This window comes from Chiloscyllium plagiosum, chromosome 4 (assembly GCF_004010195.1).
Source record: "Chiloscyllium plagiosum isolate BGI_BamShark_2017 chromosome 4, ASM401019v2, whole genome shotgun sequence".
Classification (NCBI taxonomy): Eukaryota; Metazoa; Chordata; class Chondrichthyes; order Orectolobiformes; family Hemiscylliidae; genus Chiloscyllium; species Chiloscyllium plagiosum.
Genome location: NC_057713.1, coordinates 74,515,350 through 74,535,015, shown reverse-complemented (window position 1 = coordinate 74,535,015; position 19,666 = coordinate 74,515,350). Strand labels below are relative to the sequence as shown.

The 19,666-nt window shown below is 39.1% G+C and overlaps 1 protein-coding gene across 1 annotated transcript in view; it reads left to right on the top strand.

Annotated features, from left to right (window-relative positions):
- LOC122549483 (uncharacterized protein C18orf63-like) overlaps positions 1-19,666 on the top strand; it is an 81,074-nt gene that overhangs the window by 55,004 nt on the left and 6,404 nt on the right. The window contains exons 9-12 of the mRNA XM_043689343.1: positions 583-760; positions 2,368-3,228; positions 10,211-10,342; positions 15,194-15,283. Of these exons, the coding sequence (XP_043545278.1) occupies positions 583-760; positions 2,368-3,228; positions 10,211-10,342; positions 15,194-15,283 (1,261 nt within the window). The remainder of the gene's footprint in view (positions 1-582; positions 761-2,367; positions 3,229-10,210; positions 10,343-15,193; positions 15,284-19,666) is intronic.

The window sequence follows — 19,666 nt, the reverse complement described above, 5'->3', positions numbered from 1 at the left end:
TATGGTCTGGCGATGGAGGAGTCCAAGGACCTGCATGTTCTTGGTGGAGTGGGAGAGGGAGTTGAAGTGTTGAGCTACGGGTTGGTTGGTCCGGGTGTCCCAGAGGTGTTCTCTGAAACGTTCCGCAAGTAGGCGGCCTGTCTCCCCAATATAGAGGAGCCATATCAGAATAAATACTTTTGTTCATGAGGAACATTGTATATCCTGTAATTACTTCTGTTAAGTGCGATCAGGTAAAGTAGACAATCGGTGGTGAATTGAATGATCACCACAGTTTGATCCATTAATTAAATTTTTTGAGACTTTAATGCTCCTGAGATGCAAAGAATCTGAATATTAACTTTCTGTTTGGGATGTTTCTTTCTTTAATAAAAGTAGAAAGTTATTTAGTTTGAACTGGGAGTTTCACTTCCAGATAAAGGAGGATGGTGGTATGGAAATGGAAGTGCCAGACTAAAGGATTGGAGGACTACTTTTACAGTAGGAATTGGGAAACTTCAAGGCACACTAGATGTGATTTATAAATATTGCCAAAATATTATTGTCACAGTCAGCAGTTACATCCTTAATAATGCAGTTCAGCTACCCTTTCTGTTGTGTTAGAACTGAACCTGTCCAGTTTTTCCCAAGAGTGGATTTGGAACCAGTACTAACGTCATTCTTCTCTGATCTAAAAGTAAACTTTTCTAGTCTCTGTGGACTACCAATAAAAATTACCAACAAACCTTACTATGCTACCAATGAACTCAACATTTCCCAGGTAAGAATAAATTAATACATTTGGCAAAATGTTGAACAATGATACTTGGTAACAGAGGAGAAAGTGAGGACTGCAGATGCTGGAGATCAGAGCTGAAAAATGTATTGCTGGAAAAGTGCAGCAGGTCAGGCAGCATCCAAGAAGCAGGAGAATTGACGTTTCAGGCATTGGCCTTCCTGAAGAAGGGCTTATGCCCGAAACGTCGATTCTCCTGCTCCTTGGATGCTGCCTGACCTGCTGCGCTTTTCCAGCAACACATTTTCAGTTCCGTACTTGGTAACAGACAATAGCATTGGGATAATAATTAAAACTAGATCCAAAAACATGCACTATTATATATTTCATTCTGCCATGACGTGTTAGGCCAACACTTACTGCTAATCCCCAGTTGCCTTGGAGAAGGTAGTAATGAGCTGCTTCTTGAACCACTGAAGTCTCTGGAATATATTTAATTTTAGGGTATCTTTTTAAAGTAAGAATGTGGCTAGTTCAGTGCATTTTATTGAGATTCCAATTGGCAGGGTTGACACAGGAGGTCAAATGGCCTCCTTCATCACTGCAATAGTTAAGTACAACAAATTTCACTTTTCTCATGTCTCATATATATATATATATATATGTTTTAATTGAGACATTCCAAAGACAGAGCATTTGCTCCAAATCTAAAATAAAAACGGGAAATGCTGAAAATATACAGTAATTTTGGAAACTTTAGTAGTAAAAAAAATGAGAATGTAATTTAGTGGTGGCATACAGGTCAGTAGTTATCACTGCTGATCCAGGTTTGATTCCAGCCTTGGGTGACTGACTGTGTACGGTTTACACATTCTGTCCATCTCTGCATGATGCTGTGGTTTCATCCACAAACTAAAGATGTTTGTGGATGAAACCACAAAGCAGATTAGTTGGATTGGCCATACTAAATTGCACTGTGGTGTCTTGAGGTAAGCAGATTAACCATGGTAAATTCAGGCTTACAGGAATAGGGTGGGATGCTGTTCAGAGATTCGGTGTAGACTCAGTGGGCGGAATAGCCTTTTTCTGAACTTTAGGGATTCAATGATTCTAATTTATGGAACCTCCAGAAGTGTGAACCATGACACGTAAAACAGCTGAATAGGGGAGATGCAAAATTTAAAGTTTTGTACAGCAGGTTGAAGCCAAAGTATTTTGTAGTTTGGCTGATGAGTGTACCTGGATTCACGGTGTGACTAGCAGGCCCATATATGTAATGAGGATGCATGAAGTTAGGTCTCTTAAGGTATCACTAACTCCGTACTTTGTTGTGCAGAACATGCAAACTGAAAAGCATACAAGACTTTAATGTCACAAACCTGAAACATTAACTCTGTTTCTACCTCCCTAGATTCTACCCAACATGCTGAGTTTTTCCAACATTTTATGTTTTTATTTAGGGGGAAATGAGAGGTTGTTATACAAAGAGGTGATTCTGAATGCTAGAGGCAAGAACATTTAGCCTGATTTTCTCCTTTTGTAAATGCAAGAGATTGCAAGATGACATTCATACAGAAAAGTATTTCACGTTATGGTACATCTGTAACCTATTAATGATAATATTATACTGTCTTTATTTGTTTGTAAATTAGACAATACAAGCAAGACCACCAAACCTGACTACTAAACCTGTCTTCAGTACTGCTTTAACGCAGGTTCCCACAGTCAAACACGTCATCAACCAAAGTTCTTCAGTTTGTCCAATTAGTGAAAGCCAAAAGATTGTCTTGGACAATAAGCAGAAAATTGATTTGAAAGCAAGTTTGGAATCCAGTTCAATGAATACTATTATGCAGTGTGGGAGCACATTGAGATCAACTGATAAAAGAGGTGTGCTTTCTCAGCAGTCTCTACAGTGTGAAAAATTACAAGTTACTACATTAGGTACACCTGAACAGATGAAAGTGCAGTCAGCCTCATATAACCATAGTTCCAGTGCCTACAAGATTATACCGATATTTAAAAGCAAGCTATTTCAAGATAAGCAGTTCATTAGTACAAAGACTAATGAAAGTAGAAATAAGCAGGATGTCAAATTTAATTCAAGACTTATAACTCTAAATTCATCAACTGCTTACACAGAAACAAAAAGACCAAACAGTATGCAAGGAAAAGGATCCAGGAGTGAAAAAGAAATTACTTTGTTAGACATTCCAGAGAAGCAGCAATTAATAGCAAATATAAGAGTGGATCAACCAAGTGCTGAACCAGCCCAGAACACAAGTTCAAATAACAAGATAAGTGTAAATCAGGGCTGTGGGAGTCACCAGTCAGAAAGAGCTGCAGGAGAAATGAAATGTGGAGCTAGACTACTTCAGTCATTTGGAAAAAATCAAGAACCGAGCAGCATGATTATCCAGACGGGAGGCAAAACCATAGCTGATGTTGTAATTTCTGATGGATCATGTGCAAATTGGAATTACAATATGACAGGAAATCATCAACACAAACAAGTGAGATAAGAAATTGTTTCAACTAATTTGTATTTTTAATATTTCAATCTGCATTGAATTTTATTGCCTTATACACAAAGGTTGGTACATATTAGTTCCGTATTCAATGATTTAGAGTTGTAAATTTACAAATAACCTTATAAAAAGATCCAATTATTTTATTAGATTACTTACAGTGTGGAAACAGGCCCTTCGGCCCAACAAGTCCACATCGACCCGCCGAAGCGCAACCCACCCAGACCCAATTCCCCTACATTAACCCCTTCAGCTAACACTATGGGCAATTTAGCATGGCCAATTCACCTAACCTGCACATTTTTGGACTGTGGGAGGAAACCGGAGCACCCGGAGGAAACCCGCACAGACACGGGGAGAATGTGCAAACTCCACACAGCCAGTCGGCTGAGATGGGAATTGAACCCAGGTCTCTGGCGCTGTGAGGCAGCAGTGCTAACCACTGTGCCACCATGCTGCCCACCAAATATCTAGTCTCTTACTTTACAATAGAATGCCATTATATTTAAAATAAATTAGACTTCTTTTGTTAATATTCCATTAACATTCATTAATGTTTCACACCTTTGCATACAGAAATTTTCATATGCAGAGTCTATCTTTCAGTACATGACAAATACTTGCTAAGATGGAGCTGTAGCTATCTAAAGTTGACAGACACTATTCTGTGAAGTAATTAAAATCGAGTACCATAAGTGGCGATTTGTAAACTTTTCATTGTACTCATGTGAATTCATATGACAATAAAGCTAATTTTAATTCACTAGACAGAATATCCTCCCTCAGATCAGGAGATCAAAATTGCACACAATATTCCAGGTGTGGTCTCACCAAAGCTCTGTGGACTCGCGGCAAGACATCCCTCTAATCCCCTCACAATGAAGACCAGTATGCCATTTGCCTTCTTCACCGCCTGCTGCACCTACGTGCTAATTTTTAACGATTCTGTACAATGTCTCATTGCACTCCTACCAGTTGTAATCTGTGGCCATTCAGATAATCTATCTTCTTGTTTTTACTACCAAAGTGGAGATGTCCCATTAATCCACATTATATTACAATTTGTCATTTATCTGTCCACTTAGTTAACTTGACCAAATCTCAAAGAAGCTTCTCTGCATCATCCTCAAAGCATTCTCTCCCACCCAGCTTTGTGTCAAGTGCAAACTTGGAGATGTTACACTTAGTTCCTTCATCTAAATCAATAATACATATTATAAGTTTCTGGGGTGGAAGCACTGGCCCTGCAGTACCCCACTAGTCAGTACCTGCCACTCGGAATAAGACCTGTTCATTCCTTCTCTTTGTTTTCTGTCTTCCAACCAGTTCAATATCCTTGTCAGGACACTACATCGAACCCCATGTGCTTTAATTTTGCATTCTAATCTGTTACTTGTGTCCTCCATTGAAAGTCTTCTTAAATCCAAGTTGACCACATCCACTGGCACCCTCTTATCTTCGCCTTCATAAATCCTCTGTCCGATCTTGTCTTCAACTCCAAATGCTCTGCTGTTCTGTCTTTTATTTTGAACTCTATCTTGTATTTTTCTCACGACTGATATCAAGCTAATTGATCTATAATTGACTGTTTTATCTCTGCCTACTTTCTTAAATAGTGAGATTACATTAGCTACCCTCCAATCCATTTAGAGAGAACTAGGCTACTTCCTTAAATACTTTGGGGTGAAATTGATCACACCATGGGGATTTATCTGTGTTTAATCCCATTAGTTTCTCGAACCCTTTCTCTTTACTAATGTTAATTTCTTTCAAATTCTTCTTCCCATTATTTTTGAGACGTTGAGTTTCTAATCAAGAACAAAAGAGAATCTGATTTTAGCTATAGACAACTTGACTCAATTGCATCTCTTAATCAATATAAAGAATATAGGAGCATTTGTTAAGAGAGAAATCAGCAAGGCAAAGAGGGGATATGAGATAGCATTGGCAGATAAGGTTAAGGATTATCCAGAGATTCTACAAATACATTAAGAGCAAGAGGGTAGCTAGAGAGAGGATAGGGCCTCATAAAGATCATTACAGAGATGGGAGGATACTAAATGAATATTTTGTCAGTTTTTACTGTGGGGAAAGAAATGGAGTCTAGAGAACACAAAGAAATAAACTGAAGTGTTTTAAAAGCAATTCATGTTAGAGAAGAGGAAGTTCGGGAGGTCTTAGAGAATATAAAGCTGAATAAATCTATGGGACCTGATCTAATGTAACCCAGAATATTGTGGGAAGTAAGAGAGGAAATTACAAAACCCCTTGCAGAAATATTTGCATCATCTATAACTACAGGTGAGGTACCTGATGACTGAAGGGTGGCTAATGTTATACCTTTGTTTAAGAAAGGTTGTAAAGAGAAACCAGGGAACTATAGACCTGTGAATCTGACTTCCGTTGTCGATGAATTATTGGAAGTGATTAAAAAAGATAGGATTTATGCACATTTAGAGAGGCAAAAATTGATTAAGGAAAGTCAGCATGGTTTTGTGTGCGGAAATTTGTATCTCACAAACTTGATTGAGTTTTTTGAGGAAGTTACTAAAATGATTGATGATAGTAGAGCAGTAGATCTTGTTTATTTGGATTTTAGTAAAGCATTTGACAAGGTTCCACATGGGAAACTAATTAATAAAGTTAGGTCACATGGGATTCAGGGTGAGCTTGCCAACTGGATACATAATTGGCTTAACGGCAGGAGATGGAGAGTAATGGTGCTTTTCAGACTGGAAGTCTTTTTTCTCATTCATTCGCAAGGTGAGGGCATTGCTGGCTAGGTAAGCATTTATTGCCCATCCTTAATTGCTCAGAGAGCAGTTAAGAGTCAACCACATTGTAGTGGGTCTGGAATCACATGTCGGCCATCCTAGGTAAGGATGGCAGTTTCCTTCCCTAAAGGACATTAGTGAACCAGATGGGTTTCTGTGACAATTGACAACAGATTCATGGTCATCATTAGACTCTTAATTCCAGATGTTTATTGAATTCAAATTACACCATCCGCTGTGGTTGGATTTGAATGCAGGTCCACAGAACATTATCTGGATCTCTGGATTAATGGTCCAGCGATAATACCACTAGGCCATCGCTTCCCAGCAATGTTCCACAGGGATTGGTTCTGGCTCCTCTTTTGTTTGTCATTTCTTAAGGAATATAAAGCTGAATAAATCTATGGGACCTGATCTAATGTCCAGCGATAATACCACTAGGCCATCGCTTCCCAGCAATGTTCCACAGGGATTGGTTCTGGCTCCTCTTTTGTTTGTCATTTCTTAAGTGATCTGGATGAGAATATAAAAGGCATGATTAGTAAGTTTGTGGACGGCACCAAAATTGGTGGCATAATAGACAGTGAAGGTGGTTTTTTAAGATTGCAAAAGGATCTTGATCAAATGGGTCAATGGACTGAAAAATGGCAGATCGCGTTCAATCTGAATAAATGCAAGATATTATATTTTGGTACAACAAACAAGGGTAAGGCTTATCCAATCAATGGTAGGGCCATGGGTAGAACAGAGGGACCTCTAGGGGTGCATGTGCATAATTCTTTGACATCTGTATCACATATAGACAGGGTGGTTAAAAAAGTATTTGCCACGCTTGTCTTCATTACTCAGTCCTGTGAGTATAAGAGTTGGGAAGTCCTGTTGACGTTGATATTGGTGAGGCCTCTTCTGGAATACTATGCCCAGTTCTGGTCGCCAAGTTAAAGGAAGGATATTGTCAAGCTGGAGAGGGTTCAGAAGAGATTTACCAGGATGTTGCCAGGTTTAAGTTATAAAGAAAGGCTGGATAAGCTGGGACTTCTTTTACTGGAACGTAGGAGATTGAGTGGTGATCTGATAGAAATTTATAAAATAATGAGAGGTATAGATGGAGTTAATGGTAGTTGTCTTTTCCCTAGGGTGGGGGATTTCAAGACCAGGGAGCACATTTTTAAGGTGAGAGGAGAGAGATTTAAAAAAGAGATAAGAGGTAAATTTTATATAGGGTGGTTCGCATATGGAATGAACTTCCTGAGAAAGTGGTGGATGCGGGCACCATTACAATGTTTAAAGGATATTTGGATAGATACATGAATAGGAAAGGATTGGAGGGATATGGAGCAGGTACGTGGGACTAGTTTTAGTTTGGGATTATGTTCGGCATGGTCTGGTTGGACTAAAGAGTCGGTTTCCATGCTGTATGACTTAGAGTAATGTTGTTTACCTATAGCAATTAGATTTTCCACCTGTAATGGTGGGCTACATAATTTTGACTCACCCTTAACAACAAAGTCTCACATTGCTTGTTGCATTGTAGCATGTTCTACTGATATAAAATACAAACCATCTACTGTAAACACCACCATAGGATATTCAAGTTCCAAACTGAAAGAACATATTTCCTTTCATTTAACTTTGTGTTGAACATTGGTATTGCACTGGAAGTAGGGATACAGGGAGTTAATTAAATCGGTATCCCCCTTTTCCACACTTGGACATGATTTTATGTGGAAATTCTTCATGATGTGTTCCAATCTCCATAAATACTTATAACTTTCTAAAACAGTTGAATTACCAAAATGACCAACAGAAAAGGACAATATTTCACTTTTAAGGCTTTCACTCTAGAAGATACAAACTAAAATCAATATAGATTAAATATTAATTACCTGACACCTAATGCATCAAGTTAAAAATAGGTATGTTTTGCATTTGCCAACTAAATGATCTTACAAGCATCTTTACTTGGCTTCTGGTAGCATTAAAAGAACTGTCCCAAAGTTGTAAACAATTCCCTAACAGAGGATTGCCTGTTCCCTAGGCAAACCAAATCAAAGCTTTGAAATGTCTTTTGAGAACTATGCATTCCACATCTAAGATTCCACCATATGGTTTTTGCTAGCAAGGTCCACCTCAACAAATGTCCCCCTCCTTTAGTTCACAACAGTCTTGAGGTTTCAGAAATTCCTGTACTCCGGCTCATTAAATAATTTTGCTGGTTATGATAAAACTGTTTTCCTCAGAGAGAGTTTTTCTTATACTTAACACCATGTTCCTGGGAGAGTTCAGTTATCTTGTTTGCATCTCGATGGCAGCTTTCTTTTACTCTGTGCCATACTTTGAAAGGTATTAAAGCTGTTAAACTGCTAAAATTGTCACTTGACACTTCAGTGAGTTTTTGTTTGTGTTACCCCTCCTATGGCAACCTAATCGCATCAACTTTTCTCCAAACTAGTGTTTATCAGGAATTTGCCTTCCTTATTTTCAAAATGTTATGTTTTACTTAAAAGGAACATTTGAAACATAATCATCTAGTAAAGTTCAGAATTCATGACAGTTTATAGTGGTTATATTCTACTCAATAAATGAGACTTATCATGTACTTGGACTATAGTATGAAAATGCTGTAGTACTGCAAAGAAACCTGGTCTCCATGCAATTGCACCCTAGTTGAACCAGTTAGCATAGCATGTATTTGTGTGCTGTATTCTGTCAGCTGCATCCTTCTATAAGACATTTCTTTACATCAGCAGGTTCAGAACCTCAACAAACGTAATCCTTACCATCAATTGAATGGACCAAAGCAAATGTTGTCAAAAATCATTTGTCTCAACCAAGGCTTCCAAACCATAGGTTTCTACCAACACCTATTAAGTTGTAAACATTTCAGGGGTGGCATCAGGACAACTGGTGACCTTAATGTAATTCTAGCCTCCTTAACTACTGAGACATGTTCTATTGAATTATTCCCACAACAAATTGTTGTTTTCCCCTCACATTGCAAGATTTTTGGAGATGTCTTTGTTTTGCCTCTTAAACTTCTCAGTCTATTTTAGTAAATGAAGTCCTAAACCTTGATTCTCATCTTGTCAGCCTTACCCAAAAGCTAATGACAACAAAAACAAGTGAAGACAACAGTAGAATGCAAATTTTTGCCTCACTGTGTTAAATCAATATTATTACGACTTTGTGACTTTTCCTTGTAACTTTTCCCTGCCTGGTTGATGCTCTATGGAAAAGTTGGAAAAAAAATTTTTTTCTTTGAAAACTTTCATCTCACTGAGAAATAATAATGAAATGTCAATCCACATCCAACAACCTGCTCTGAAAACCTGGATAGCTACATCAAATTAAACAGTAGCACCTGAACAAATAGCATAAGAAACTAAATCAAACAACCACAACATTCTAAAAGAAAGTGAATTCACATTAACTCAAAATATTAATGTATCCTATCAAAACAATATCCAAAATCTGGATCTTCATAATCTTTTAAAAACTAATCTGTTCTTCCTTGGCCAATAGTGTTTAGCTCAAGTTTCACTGAGATCTAAACATTAGATTTTCAGGCATTATTGTTTATAGATTAGCACAGACATATTGCCTCCTCTGACCTTTAGTGCTGGAGATATAGGTTTTTTGTAATAATAACTACTTCTTAAAAGTGCACAATCTTAGGACTTCATTCGGTTTTTTACTCTAACAATATTTCATTGACACTTTCTGATTGTCGTAGGTTTCATATTGATTAATCACCAATAAATACGAACTTCATAGGTGGGGAATATGAATCAACTGTATCAAGCATAAATGCAAGAAAGCGCTGAATAAAATAAAACGCATGCTTAACCAATCAAATCACTCCCACAGTTTGTGTATATGTTTGAACTACCATTGTAGATTTTACCCAAATTTTACGTTTAGAAATAAAAACAATACTTACTGAATAACCATGAAAGGTATACAATTTTAAATATATGCATTCTGCTGTCTGTGGTCTGTAAATGCATAAAAAACATTCTCTTGGAAGTTTTCATCTGTCATGTAATCCTGAAACTCTTCATTGTGTTTCATTCGTTAGATAATTCACAATGAACAATTTCACAGACTCTTTCTAACTCACATAAAACTAATTAATTATAAAACTAATTAATTTGGTTCCTGCCCTATTGCACTATTTGTGTTTCGTCTTCTAGGTACTCCATATGTTTGATGTAAAGGAGCCACTTAAGCAAGAAAAACAAGTGCCAACACAAAATCTGAACTTAAAAACTTTGACGCAAAAAAATTTTTGTGATAAGAAAACAGCTGAGAAAAGGAAATGTAAAGTAAGCTTTCATTGTTGCAACATTTAGTGTTTGACATTTTTTTAAACTGACATGTGCGATTTGTGTTTCTGGGAATGATCTTTAACTGCAAGTATATAACAAACTTCTGATCAGAGCTTGCCAGAGAGATGGAATGCAAATCTGCCCTATTAACAATTCTTCAAGACCTGCTTAAACACAAATGCAATATCACCTATATCCACTCGCATTCCCCCACTGATATCATCCTCCCAACCCCATCCCAACGTCACTTTTGGGAAATGAATACGGTTGGGTTGGAGTTGGGAGGATGGTATCAGTGGAGGAATGCGAGGTGATACTGCAACGTGGGAGTCTTGCAGCCTGGACAAGACTCCGCGTTGTCTAATCTTAAAAGGGAAGTGATTTTAAAAATGTGCAGCTTATTACCTTGTTCCGCTCTTGATCAACCTGCCTGCCAGATTAGTTTGGTGGGTTCCTGCTTCCCATTTCCCAATTAGACAATCCAGTTAAAAAGTGCACTTGGGGACTGATGATGTGATGTACAATATATGTTAAAGAAACCCTGCTGATCTAGGGCTCGGTTGTACAACACTCAGACTGAGTTGTTAGTGGATGCGGATTGTAAAATTGGGTGCAATGCCATAGTTATTATGCACATGCTGCTCATCCATTGATCCTGTCAAAACTTTACCAGAGGCAGGAGAGGTACCTGGAGACTTGTCTATCCATGAAACATTTGAAGCCAAGAGTGGCAAATTAATGTCAACTTAGGGCTTCATTCCCCAGTGATGGAGGCCAGTACTACATTGTAAGCCCAGCAACTTCCACTGCTATCCTAGCCCTGCCGAAAATACTCTACACTTTAATTTTGTTCAGTTCTTCATCACTATTGGGGATGGCCAATGCTTCTGCTGGCACTGCTGAAACCAGAGAGCTTTTGGCCATCCAGCAGCACATGAAAGCAGGATCTCCTTCCTGGTTTGAGGTGGTAGTCATTTATTAAAGGAATTAACAGCTAGACAGCAAGGACAGGTTCAACCCCAACTTATTCTCTTGAGGGGCAGAGGTCCTGTTCTACATTGTAAATTCAGTTCTGTATAACTTGATAAAATGACAAATAGTCAGCTTTGGCAGCTCCACCTTAATGATCTTTATAGTTTTAACAGCCCAGTTGCATGGCAGAATCTGTGAATAATAGGTTAAAATTGGCGACATTGAATTTTCCTTTTCACCCACCAATAAGTGGAACGTGTACCACGGTCTCACCTTAATTAAGATATCAAGAGATTGCTCTGGTGAATGACTTATGGCTGTCCAAAAGATCTCACAGAGGAGTTTATAACTAATAGGATGAATCATCACTCAATTTCCCAACTGTCATAATGCTAGCAGAAAGTTTCTGCTCATCGGAAAGATTACCCTTATGTAATGTGGACTGTGTTATGGACAGATAGAGGTGGCAGTAATAATTTTGTACTTTTTCTGTACCTCTTTGTCTGTAACAATATTTCTTTTCAAAGAAGCATTTAGTACTTTTTGAGTGTTGTCATTTCTAGTAACAAACATGAACACTCTTTTGGATACGTTTAAATCATGAAAAGATAACATTTAATCACACAATGCTCTGTAATGTGAAGGCATAGAGTAAGACAGCATGCAAACAAACTTCTCGGCCCAAACTAGTCCATGGTGCCCACTCAGTTAGTTCCAATTGCCTGCATTTGATCCATATCCCTCTAAACTCTTGCTGTCTACATACCTAGCCAAATGATTTTTAAAAAGTTGCTGTTGTATTTGCTCCATCACCGACATAGGTGCACATACACACAAGGAAATGTGGATTTTAGAGATACAATATGATTTGTTATTTGCAGAAAGTAAGTAATTTGTTCAAATTACAGTTCTTTAACATGAATCACAGTTCAAGGTGAGTCCTCTCTCGTGGTCCTTTGAGTATAAAAACATAAGAAATAGGAGGAGTAGGCTACCTGGCTATTGAGCCTGCTCCGCCATTCAGTAAGATCATGGCTAATTGTTTTATGTACTCAGCTCCACTTACCCGTCTGCTCACGATAACTCTTAATTCCTTTACTGTTCAAAAATCTATCTATCTTTGCCTTAAAAACATGCACTGAGGTATCCTCAATTGCTTCTTTGGGCAGGGAATTCCACAGATTCGCAAACCTTTGGGTGAAAAAGTTCCTCATCTTCTCAGTCTTAAGTCTGCTTCCCCCTTATTTTGGGACTGTGCCCCCTAGTTCTAGTTTCACCCACCAGTGGAAACAACCTCCCTGCTTTTATCTTATATAGTTCCTTCATAATTTTATATATTTCTCTCAGACCTCTCTTCCCACTCCCCCACCCCCATTCTGAATTCCAATGAGTATAATCCCACTCTACTCAAACCCTCATAAAGCAATCTTCTCAACTTTGGAATCAATCTTGTGATGAACCTCTGTGCCCCCCACAGTGCCAGTATGCCCTTTCTCAAGCAAGGAGACCAAAACTGTTCACAGTACTCCAGTGTGGCTTCACCAGCACCTTACACAGCTGCAGCATAACTCTCTATTTTAAAACTCCATCTCTCGAGCAATGAAGGGCAATATTCCATTTGCCTTTTTAGTTACCTGTTGCATCTGCAAAGCAACGTTTTGTCATTAATGCACAATGACACTGAACTCCCTCTGCACAGAAGCATGATGTATAATGCTCGGATAAACAATGTAAAAGTTTCTGCATTCCAGATGAGGTATGACCCAAGTTTTTGTGGATGTAAATCTTTGCAAATGAAAATGAATTAATCCTTTTCAGGATTGGCTGATCGTTGAAGAGTTCCGGTCTTATGGCTGAAGGAATGGTTCCTCTTTATCCTGCAGGTTTCCAAACTTTAATCCTCTTTTAATCTCAAGGCAATTGTCTGTTTTGGTCAAATGATTTGTTTATTACGCAGGATGGTTTGAAGTTGGAAGCTATTGGTATACGAAGGTGAATGGATTTTGACTGATCACACTACTTATGATTACCCTACCACAAACCCCATTGACTCCCATAGTTGCCTGGACTGTATATCTTCTTACCCCGCTTCCCATAAGAACTCCATTCCATTCTTTTCTGTCATATCTGTTCTGATGGTGCCATCTTGAGCAGTGGCTGGGTTGTGTTCAGAAATGTGCTTTTTTTTTTCTCAACCAAGAATTCTCTATGCTGTCGTTGACAAAGCTGTTTGCAGTGTCTGACTTGTTTCTCACACTTCTGCCCTCACCCTTTTTCCTCCCTCCCACAGCAATGATAGGGTCCGAGTCCTCACTTTCCATCCCAGCAACATCCACATCCAAAAGATCATGAGGCACCATTTCTGCTACCTCCAGTAAAATGCCACCACAAATATTCCCCACCCTTCCTTTATCACCATTTCTCAGGGACTGTATCCTGCGGGGTGCACTGGTCTTCTTCTCCTCCAGTTCCAGCAGGTGCCCACATTACCACAGCATTGTCCCATACAACCATAGAAGGTGCAACATTTGTTCATTTACCTCAAACCCTCTTGCTAACCAAAGATTCAGACACTTTCCATGTGAATCAGCAATTTACCTTCATTTCACTTTATCTCATCTACTGTATTCAGTTGTTATGGGGAAAATCACAAATCTCAGAGTCGGAGTTCATTGACAGAGTTTATTGCACAAGGAAATACCGGAGCTCTGGGGAGAGAAAGACACCAACAACACAGTGGTCAGCTGCGATTTTTTTTTTCTCGACCCAGTGTACGCGTTAAGATACCTTTACACATCTTGTGATACAATAGTCAGTGATGAGATTATTTTCTTTGTAACATGGTTTGTTTATGGTAATCATTGCAGAATCATTGATAGTTTGGATACAGTCATTGTCAGTTCCAACGCAGCCTTTGTTAATTTCAGCATGGTTGTTGTTAGTTTCAATGTCTGCGCGGACGTCCATTGCTGTAGTAATGGGCGCTAATCACTCTTCCTGAGAAGGACAACTATTGCAGCCCTGGCAGTTAGCACTCTGTATTGAGTCCGTATCAAGCTGTTAGCATTTCTATAAAACAAGATGGCTGGACCCAGAAACCTAGGCGGACAGTGTACATTACTCATGTATTCTCTCCCCCAACCGCCTTAACCTAATCAACCAGGTTGTGAGCGCATTGTGCTGGCATTCTGGTGGCCCCAAGCAGTGTCTGTATTTGCTCTGCTGTCTCTCTCCATATTGTGGTCCATTTATGTGTCAAGTGGCCAACTGATGGCTCAGCGGCCATCTTGTGTATCCATGTGCCTAGTGTCACCCTGCCCTATGCCTCTCTCACTTCACAGTGCATACTATCTTCTCTACATACAGGATGTATGAAATGCAACTGGATGATTGCTCTGCAGAGCACCTGTGCTCTGTCCACAAAAATATCCCCAAGCTTCTGGTTGCTTGCCACTTCAGGACATCACCATGTTTCCTGGCCAACATTTCTGTCTTGGGCTTGCTACAGTGCTCCATTTAAGATAGAGTTGAGGAGGAATTTCTTCTCTCACAGAATTCATTATGCTTGGTATTTTCTCCTAATATATATTCAAAGCTGAGTGAAAGACATGGGGTCCATACAGGAAAGTGAAGTTACAGGCATGTGAGATCTGCTGTAGTTTTATCAACTTGCACAGCAATATCGAGGGGTTGATAGCCTACTCCTGCTCCAATTTCTTTTGACAATATGACATTAATTGATTGGAGCATCACTACTGGGTAATCTAAAAGTTTCTATTATTTCCAATTGAAAATATAGTTTGATGGTTGACCTTTTATCTAGGTAGAAGATATTTGAATTTTTTTGTATTTTACTTTGTGGTTTCTCAATCACAGGAGAAAGGAACAGATTCAACTCCAAAGAAACCAAAATCTAAACCAGTTATCCAGGATGTTGATGTAGCAGCACATGCAAAACATAATCAGGTATCTGAGAAATAGTTAATACCTTAAAATTTATCCTCAATCAATCTAGTGAGAAAGTATTTTATTATCCACTGAGGATATTTATCAGTGCATGGCCATTCTCTCTGTAGCTTATGGAAACAAAGTTGAGACATTGAATTGCTCGCTAAAGCCTGTCAGGACAAAAATGAAATAAAGATATGGATGTTTTTCATGGAATCCTCATCTGTTGGACTATTAGATAGGTCAGTAAGATAAAGTCACCATAGTCCTACCAGACAATAGGGCTGCTGTCTCATTAGTAGTTTAACCTGAAGGTCACCAATCTCTCAGGCAAGGGCAGAGTTGAGAAAGAGTCTTAAGAATCATAGATGTCCCACAGTGTGGAAGCAGGCCATTAAGCCCATTGAATTCACACCAAGCTTCCGAAGAGCATCCACCCAGACCCACGCCCTCCCTCTAACCCTGCATTTCCCATCGCTAGTCCTTCGTGGTAACTTTAACCACTGCAAGAATTGTACCCACACTGTTGGTGTTACATTGCAAACCAGTTGTCCAGCTAACTGACACTCGCATGAAAATTATTTTCAATGCAATTTCACTTTCCATGAAAATTCAAGACAATGTATTTATAATTTGTTGCTCCCGCTTGCCAGGAAATTTGGGCCTGAATTTTAAAGCAAGTTTCAGAGAACACCATTATGGACCAGTTTCTCTCCAGTATGGTGTGTTAACTGGGCAAAAGCCAAAATCTGCTGCTGTGTGCAAAAGAATGAAAATGAGAATTGAGAATGATAACAAACAATCCAGACTGGTGTGTAGATGTTCAAAGACTGCAGTATCTAAAATAAACAAAAATTGGTTTGTGTCAGGATCAAGACACACTGCAAAAGTCCATCTTCAAATTTTAAGGAAAAACTTTTAATAAAGCCAGTAGACATTACAGAAAGGGAAACAGACCAGAGGGTCACATTAGTTTGCATAATAATGACCTCATTTGCAAGTGAATTGATGATTATTTCCACCTTGATTTCAAACGTCATGAGCTGAATTGCTTTGCATTGTTTATTTCTATGTTACTGTGGATGTAAGTTTGCTCGCTGAGCTGGAAGGTTAGTTTTCTGACGCTTCGTCGCCATACTAGGAAACATCATCAGTGAGCCTCTGGTGAAGCCCTGGTGTTATGACCCAATTTCTAATTATCTGTTTAGGTTTCCTTGGGTTGGTGATTCATTTCCTATGATGTCATTTCTTGTTCTTTTTCTCAGAGGTAAATAGGGTCCAAATCAATGTGTTTCTTGATAGAGTTCCAGTTGGAATGCCGTGCTTCTCAGAATTCTCGTGCATGCCTCTGTTTGGCTTGTCTTGGGAAGGATATGTTGTCCCAGTCGAAGTGGTGTCCTTCTTCATCTGTATGTAAGGATACTAGTGAGAATGGGTCCTAAGACAAGCCAAACAGAGAACCGCACAAGAATTCCTAGAAACATAGCATTTCCAACCGGAAATCTATCAACAAACACATCTACTTAGACCCCTTAACCACACTCGATAAGGAAAAGAACCAAAAATGACATCACCAACCCAAGGAAACCTAAACATATAAATAGAAAGTGGGTCATAACATCAGTGCTTCACTGGAGGCTCACTGTTGATGTTACCCAGTAAAGGTGACAAAACATCTGAAAGTAAACCTTCCAGCTCAGTGAGCAAAGTTACATCCAGAACCTCAACCAGAGCTACAAATCTTCTCAAAACTCTCTATGTTACTATTTCAGTGCTTTTGTCAGAAATAATTGTGTAGCAGGTTTTTGGAATAGACGATACAAAAGTTGTTCTGGTGACTTCATTTTCTACACCAGATCTCCTCCTAGCATTGACTGCTGTCTGTGTGATCCGAGTAAATGTGAGCCTTGCGATAACAATACCCAAAATAATACTATCCTTCCGAATGCATTGTTGTTTGACAGTTTGCTACGTAAATTTTAATGCCCCATTTCCCATGTCACAAAACTGTAACTACATTCCAGTGGTACATTGGAGCTGCTCAGGGATGCCTTTTAATTTGAGAAACATGCAATGTAAATACAATTCCTTGTTTGCCTTCATGGGATGCAATCATTACTGGTAAGAGCAAAGATTTCTTGTCTATCTTTTAAGTCTCCTTGAGAAGGTTGTGTTGATCAACTTTCTTGACTTGGTAGTGTCCATCTCATGTTGGTACACATGCTGTGTTATTAGATAGAAATTTGCAGTGTTTTAAACCAGTGATGAAGGAATGGCAATATATTTTCAAGGTAGTAATCCTTCTATTGAAACCCACTTGGAAGAAGCATAGAGGTTGGCAGGGGGACAGAATGTACTTGAGTGCAAGGATCTCAATATCCATCACCAAGAATGTCACTATTACTACTGACTGAGCTAGCCGAGTCCTAAATGACATAGCTGTTAGTCTCTCTGTTCAGCAAGTAATGAGGAAACCAACAAGAAGAAAAAGCAACTTCATCACATCCTCACCAATTTGGGAGGAGTGACCATTGCACCGACATTGCGGAGGTGAAGCCCATTTTCATATTAAGGATATTATCTATCATGCCATGTGGCATTTCAACAATGCTAAATAGCACAGACCTTGAACAGGTCTAGCAACTCAAAACTGAAAGTCCACGAGGCGCAGTAGGTAATCACCAGAGGCAGAATTATTTTCAACACCACTTCATGGCCAAGTAAATTCCATGCTCTACCATTACCATCAAGCTGGGAAATCAGTGTTTGTTCAATGAAAAATGCAGGAGTGCATGTCAGGAGCAGCAGTAGACATACCTAAACCTGAGGTGTCAACCTGTTTAATTTACTACACAAGACTACTTCCATGACCTCCAATAAAGCAGATACAACAGATAGATCTAAACAATCAAGCAAGGGTCGAACAGAAAGGCAGCTCCAGGGAAACAAATTCCCCAGCCTATATCCAGTCATAAATAAAGTTGGATAAAAGCACCGAGCTGGAATTGAGACTCATGCTGTACATCTCTATGACTCTCTATGACTCTATAATCCCACAATCAATGAATCAGATCTAGGCTCCAGGGAAACAAATTCCCCAGCCTATATCCAGTCATAAATAAAGTTGGATAAAAGCACCGAGCTGGAATTGAGACTCCTCAACTATCTCCATCCTCAATAACAAGAGACTGCAGCATATCTGTGCAAACAACAAGGCTGAAGACTTTCCAATAATCTCTTGACATCTCCAGCATCACAGACGCCAGTCTTTAAACAATTGATTCAATCCACATGATCATGATTCTGCTGAAGCAAGTGGATACTACAAAGGCTATAAGCCCTGATAACGTTTTGGAAATAGTATTTGAGATGCTGCACCTTCAGTAAGGCAAACGAGAGCAGGACTTATCCAGTTAATGTTAGGGCGCTGAGGAATGTTGCTGAACAAAGAGACTTCAGCTCCAGGTGCATAGTTCTTCGAAAGTGGACACGGTGGTAAACCTACCTTTATTGGTCAGTATGTTGAGTACAAGACATTGGTGAGGCCACTTTTAGAATACTATATTCAGTTCTGGTCTCCTGCTATCGGAAAGATCTTGCAAAACTTGTATATCTTTTCTGAACCCTTTCAAGATGTTACTGAGATTGGAAGCTTCAACTGTCTGGAGAGACTGGTAGACTGGGGCTTTTTTCCCTTGAGCATCGGAGCCTGAACAGTGAATTTAAAGGTGTTTATTAAATCATGAGGGACATGTAAAGGTGAATAATCAAGATCTTCTTCCTAGAGTAGGAGAGTCCAAAACTAGAGTGCATAGGTTTAAGGTGCAAGGGGAGAAATTTTAAAGGGACTTGAGGGGTAATGTTTTCACGCAGTGGGTAATTCATGTATAGAATGAGCTGCCAGAGGAAATGGTGGAGGCGGGAACAAATACAACGTTTAAAAGGCACTTGGGTGAGAACATGAATATGAAGTGTTTTGAGGGATATGGGCCAAATGCTGGTACATGGGACTGATCAGTTTAGGATATCTTATCGGCACAGACAATTTGGACTGAAGGGTCTATTGCTGTGCTGGATATCTCTGATTCACAACTGATCTTGGAAGAACCTCTTTGGGAGAGGTCACAGCACAGAGACAGATAAGTGAATAGTTTTAAGTTTGGCTTTGGGGCCTTGCTATAAGTGCAGTAGTGAATAGAGTGGGCTTGTTCTTGATTATATGTTTTGCTGAGATATATCTCTTGATTAAACTTAAAAATAAATCTCAATATAAATCTCAATAAGACGGGGTTATTTTCTGGGTTTGCAGATTGGAAGAAGCAAAAATTGCCCTTAGTAGAATGATATGCTCTTCTTGGCAAAACTGAGGACTGCAGATGCTGGAGATTAGAGTCGAGAGTG